We start from the raw sequence: 6,249 nt of genomic DNA, 5'->3' as shown, positions 1-6,249 counted from the left end.
TGCCTTCGCAGACCACTTCTGTTTTTAACCAGCCTATGAGAAGGTCTTTGCCAAGCAGAGCTGTTTCAAAACTCTGCAATTAAATTTCTGAACTCATTTTGTTGCTGAAAGAGCTTGCACTTAGACTTCCTCTAATACCAAGCCCTGCTGTGACTCTAACCCACAGCTGACTGACAACAGACAATGTATCAACAGGCGACAAGCTTATCTGACAACTGGCTTTTCATCCAGTTTCTTGTATGTACACTTTAAACATCCTGGGTCCTGTGAGTCATTTTGGTATCAACAATAGACTGGAGAGTAAAAATAGATTGCACATAGGATTTTTCCTGCTTTCTGCAGGAAAAAAAAGACCAACAACCAAAACCTCAAATGGTATCTTGTGCATCTTGTCTTCTCCTTTCCCCAAATATTGCTCCTCCATTTCTTCAATCCATTTTTACAGTCTTATTTCCATTTCTTCCCACTATACCACCTCAGTCCAGTTCCTGTCTGGTCACTCCTGCACATGTCTTGCAGTTTTAGGAACCCTTTACTTGCCCCTGGAACCAACACAAGTGAGTAGATGAGTATACTGCTGAGCACTTAAATCCCTTTTTATAAGTCCTTCTGCCCCCGCAGCATTCCTGCATAGTGCAAATTCTGCATTCTGTGTTGCAAAATTCTCCTAGGTTGTGTCTGGAGGCGAAGATGGAGATGAGGACAACCTCTTCCCTGTGAAATAGTCAACAACGAGTTGAATACATTACTAGAGCTGTAGAGAAAGGCTTCTTATTCAGTCCTTGAGCATTCCCCCTTCAACTTCCGTTACCTTTTCCAATAACTCTCCCATTACTTGTTGCTTTGGAGCTTTTTGCATATGTAGGCTTCACATCTTCAGCAGTATTTAGCGGCGGTGAGTCCTTCAATCTCGAGGGCATATTTTGACACATTTCTAGCAGAGTCACGGCTCCAAAGGCCCCTGGCGCTCCCGTTAGCCGCGGGCAGAGTTGGGCGGGCCCGGGGCAGGGCGGTGCCCGGCGGGGCGGGCCCGGGGGCGGGGGCGGCTCCTCCCGCCGGGAAGGTGTCGGTGTCGGTGTCGGTGTCGGTGTCGGTGCCGCCCCCCCGCTCCGCCCCCGGGGCTGGCGGGGCTCGGGGTGTCCTTCCTCCCCGGCGGCGGGGACCGGCCGCGGGGCGCCGCAACTTCGGCAGGATGAACGTGGAGAACCAAGATGTGCTGCTGGATCTGGAGGGGGAGGAGGAGGAGGAGGAGGATGATAATGATGATGGGGAGACCGGTGAGTAGGGGGCTGGCGCGGGGAGGGTCCCCCTGGGCAGCGGGCTCAGCTCCGGGCGGCTGTGGCTCGGGGGGGGTACGGCTGGAGAAGTCCCCGGTGGGGCTGGCGGGGAGCGCACCTGGCGGGGCCGGAGCCACCGGCACACGGGGAGCCCGCACCGCCGCTCGCCTCCTTCCGCCGACACTGCTGAGGGCTTGCCGCGGAAAATGCGGGATGACTTTCTCCGTGCTGGCGGGGTGTGCCAGGTGTGGCTGCCCTGCGGAGCCCCGTGGCGGTGGTCCTGCTTCCGTAGCATGGGCAAGGCTCGGTGGGCGAGAAGCACCGAAAACTTTGCCCGTTCCTTCCCCTCTGACGGGAGGGAAACGCTGAGAGCGGGCAGAACAGCGCTTTGCAGCGAGCGCGGTGCCGGAGACCTTTGGTGTCGCGGTGATCTCCCGGCACAGGCACAGCCCGGGCCCCGGGGCCTCGGTCCCTGGGCAAACACAAACGCGCCTCGCCTCCGCCCGCCCCGGGCTCGCAGCGTCCCTGTTCCCCCCGCGCTGCCGGACTGCCGCCTTAGCTTGACACCGAGCTGAAGAGAAGGGTAATCGCACAACGGCTTGGGATGGAGGGACCTTGAAGATGATCCAGTTCCAGCACAGCTGCCACGGGCAGGGACACCTTCCAGCAGACCAGGTAGCTCATGGCTCCATCCTGGCTGGCCTTAAACATGATCAGGGATGAGAATCCACAACTTCTCTGGGGAGCCTCTTCCAGTGCCTCACCATCCACACAGTAAAGAATTCTTTTCTAATACCTAATCTAAATCTACTCTCCTTCAGTGACACCACTCCCTCCCCCCAGAACAAACAAACCAACCAAACAAAGTAAAATGTAAGGGGAAAATTGGCAAAGCAAAGAAAGAAGTGATTTTGCTGGGGGGGAGGCAGGGAAAAGGCATATTGTGTCTACCAGAAAAGCAGACATTAAAATGGACAGAGAGTTTTAAATTCAAAGTGTATGTTAGTCTTGTTCCAATGCCAGTAGCCCAGGACAATGACATTGTATTTACTGTGGGAATGAATTCTATAAAAGTATTTCCAGAAAACAGCCTGAATGGGCTTGTTTCTCAGCTGGTTCAGACTGAAGGGACCTGTTCATTTCACTGAAGAAACACAGATTTACTTCAGTTCAGAAGCTGTTTTTCAGCTGCCATAGCCAAGATATTATAAAGCCTTTTATTTCTAGTTAACTTGTTAAAATAAATCTAACAAATAAGGAATGCAGGCAAAAGTCAGACAAGCAAGTAAAATCTGGATCTCTCTATATAAATTTTAGCAAATAAAGAGGGTTTCTGCTCATTATTGTTCAAAAAGTAGTGAATGTTTTCACTGAAAAGCACGTGTTTTTGATGATTTTTTTTTTAATATTTGGTCTGAATTTCTGCATTTGTAAAAAAATTTAGTGACATTAAGTCTCTCTGATACTCTCACTACCTCCAAATACTAATCCTTAATAACAGTAAATACAGCCTGCCACATTTATTCAGTTAGCTTACTCCAGAAGTGTATAAAGTTTGAGCCTCACCCAATGTCTGTGGAAATCAGGAATGTCTTTCCTCCAACATTATGAGCCTTTGTTTCAGATGGGAGTATCCCTTACTTACAGTAATAGTCCAAAGACAAATTCAATTTTCCATATGAAGTGAGGCAAAGGTATTGTTTGACTCCACTCCCTGAATTTAAAGGGTGGATCAGCACTGCAGTGGATTAATCAACAGCTGTATTTTCCATTCTTCACCCCAGAGAACAACTGAATTTTTTCCTACTCATAACTCTTTGTTCAACTTGGGGATAGTTCAGCTCTCAGAGCCAGCAAATCATGAGCTTCATATACTGTATGCAACAGTTCTATGTGGCAAAATTGCCTAAAAATTGTGCAGTGATGATTTCATGAGTTGTTATGCAAAGCCTGATTACGCAGCACCTGGCTTTGTCACATTTGCTATTCTGCCTTACAAAATGTACATGTTGCTGTCTTAAGGTTTTTATATTAGGTGTAATTACAGGAGAACTATTTTATTAGTCTGACAAACATGTAAATCATCCATTTACCTCCAGTTTTATTTTACCACTTGCATCTGCATCTTTCCCACAGACACCATCTCTGATTCAGGAAGTAAGCAAGATTTCTGAACTCTTTCCAGTTCTATTCAAGATTAATCCAGAGTCATTATAGCTTATCAGAAAAGCATTATTATGGAATATCAAAGTTTGTAGTCATGGCACATAAAAGGAGCGATCTGTCTTATTTTGGCATACAGTTGGTTTTGGTTATCCATGCTGATGACTAGCAAAGCACACGTCAGAGGCAGCATTAGGCTGGCATCCAGAGAAAGAGCTGTCCCAGTCCACAGGGAAGTACCAGAGCTGTTCTGCCTGTTGTACACAGCTTTGAAACTAATTGTTTGAGTCAGAGCTGTGCTTAGGGAAGAAAGTCTTGTCCTAAGGTTAGACTTTTTGGCAAGCTGAGACCTTTTCTTTCTAATGCTTAAACAAGATGGGCAACTTTTTTGTTTGGACTCAGGCTGTTTTCAAGAGGATTGTTACATTGTAGCATTTTTTTTTTTTTTCCATAAAGCATAATTTTTTTCTTTCTCTGGTGCAAACCTCACACCATATCCAAATTGGTTTGCTTGTGTTTGATGATTTACAGAATATTTGAGTATGGTTTCCAGAAAAATTAACTTATGCAGACAATATCCAGAGGCATCCATCCTGATTATCCATCTGACAAGAAAGACTTTCGTCTTATAGGGATATGTTAGCAACTTGCTTACTCTTTTTTGGTCTTGGTTTTATACTCAAATATATATCCTAGCTGCTCCTTGAGCCTTGAGTCTACATCTTGTCATCTTTTGACGCTGCTGCAATAATGACCAGACCATGCTTTATAGATGATCAAGGAAAGGATGTTCACATGTCAGCCTTTTTTCCTCACACAATATGCTGATGAGGATTCAGGGAGAATTCCAGCTCTTCTTTCTAAAAAGGCTTTCATGCTGTTGTTCAGGACATATTTTTTAGCAACTACAATAAAAATGTACAAAAGTACTGGTTTATAGAAGCAACATTAATTGTGGAGTGATGGCCTAAGACAACAGATTTTGTTCAGCCCTCTGTACAACTGGAAGGCTGCCCTGAGTACTGATGTAATTCAAATGGTGTAGAGTAGGCATAGCTGTTCTTTACCTCCTTACATTTGCTCACTGTTATGTTCTCTGCTTGTTTCCTCTTGACATACACTGCATTTAGTCATGGTGCCTGCCCAGAGTTTTTATTTTTTTCCTTTTCAATGGCTTCAATAACTTGATGTTTCTTGTATGACCCAACAAATATTGAGTCAAATATGATATTGATATCATATACTGTACTCCAATATGAACATATACCATACCAACAGTGTCCTCCAAATTACTCCAGTTTGCCTTCGTGATGCTGTGAAATGGACAATTCTCTACAGAAGTCTTCTAAAGGCAATGGAAAGCCTGAACATTTAAATTATTTTTTTGAGAAGTATGACTTTGTCCTGCAATTTATCGAGTATAATCCTCACCTCTGGAAAGTTTCAAAGAGGCCAGATCTAATAATTTTTTTAACACACAAGACTTTATAAGCAGATTCTTTTTAAAAAGTAGTTCTGTTTCTGAAAGGACATTTTGTTCCTTTTCATTCTACCTACAGTAGTGAGTAAAACTGCCCCAGTGGTGTCTTTTCACTCCTGGTTTTCTTCTCTTTTGCTTCTCATATTTGCAATCAACTTAAAAATGATTGGAGTACATTGCAGTTCTCCATTCTCCTGAAGATGGCAATAAGCTGTCTGATGAGCTGAGAATCAAGAATTTCTGCTCTCTGCATTCTGTTTGCAACACTGTTCTTGTGCATGTACATCTCATCCATGTACATTCCTGCAGAAACAAGCAGGAATGTAGACACATGGCCTCATTTATTCTGAGTTACTACTGGGGGAGCGAGAGACTCTACCTGGTGAGCTGGGATTTGCACAGGTCCAGGATACACTGGCCTGTTACACTGGTCAACATCTAAACTATTTTTCATGCCTTCTTGTCCTTTCTCTTATATCTGTTACACTGATAGTTTACCTACATTTTTTGTCTCTTCATACTTCAGTATTTTTATCTCCTGAACTTCTGACAATTCGCTTTTGCAGAATCCAGGCCACAGATGAGTATACAATCCAAGCCACACAATGACATTAACCTTGTCACCAAGTGTGGTTCCATTTGAAAGTACACTGCTGGTACCAGTCACTGTTTAATGCTGATTTAATTATTTTTCTGCAGAAATCCTAAAAACCAAATGGTAAGAATATAAATATTTAATTGCAATATAATTACCAGTTTGCAGCTATTTATAATTCATAAATTCTGGAGGAGATCAGAGAATCAGGCAAGAATTTAGGAAACTTATACAACTTTCATACATATACCCAATTTTAATCTATTTTAAAAGAGTTTTACCATACCTGAATTCAGAATTGTCCATGAAAAACTTCCTGTACTTTGAAAGTATTCTTACTTCCTGTATTTTGAATTTAGCTGTACTGAACATCTGAGTGCATTTTACAGGTAAGTCTACAAACTGCAGGAGGATTTATCTGCCACTGTATTAGCTTGTGCAAATTGCACAACTTTAATAGTAATAGTTTTGTTTCTCTTCCTGGTTAGGAAGTAATAGATTTTATGGTGGGTGTTTATCACAACTCAATAACTTAAGATTTTTTAAAATGACTTTTCAAGCATTACCATTTGTAAAAAAGAAAACTCATTAAATTGAATATGTAGGAAAAAGCCAGAGTTTTGTTACATGCTACAGAACTCCAGGAGTTGTATAATGTTACAGTTACTAAAAGTAAGGCAATCAAAAGCTCACAAAAAACCTGTGCTAATTTCAGTTGATTTGTGCTTTATGTA

General features: G+C 43.2%; 1 protein-coding gene across 1 annotated transcript in view; it reads left to right on the top strand.

The window, feature by feature from the left end:
• The first annotated feature begins 1,147 nt into the window (after positions 1 to 1,147).
• ANO6 (anoctamin 6) overlaps positions 1,148 to 6,249 on the top strand; it is a 70,513-nt gene continuing 65,411 nt past the window's right edge. The window contains exon 1 of the mRNA XM_083859018.1: positions 1,148 to 1,277. Within this exon, the coding sequence (XP_083715144.1) occupies positions 1,193 to 1,277 (85 nt within the window). The 5' untranslated portion in view covers positions 1,148 to 1,192. The remainder of the gene's footprint in view (positions 1,278 to 6,249) is intronic.

Source organism: Zosterops lateralis, assembly GCF_965231275.1.
Source record: "Zosterops lateralis genome assembly, chromosome: 4".
Lineage (NCBI taxonomy): Eukaryota > Metazoa > Chordata > Aves > Passeriformes > Zosteropidae > Zosterops > Zosterops lateralis.
Note: the sequence above shows the minus strand (reverse complement) of the source record. Positions and strands in the feature narration are given on the sequence as shown.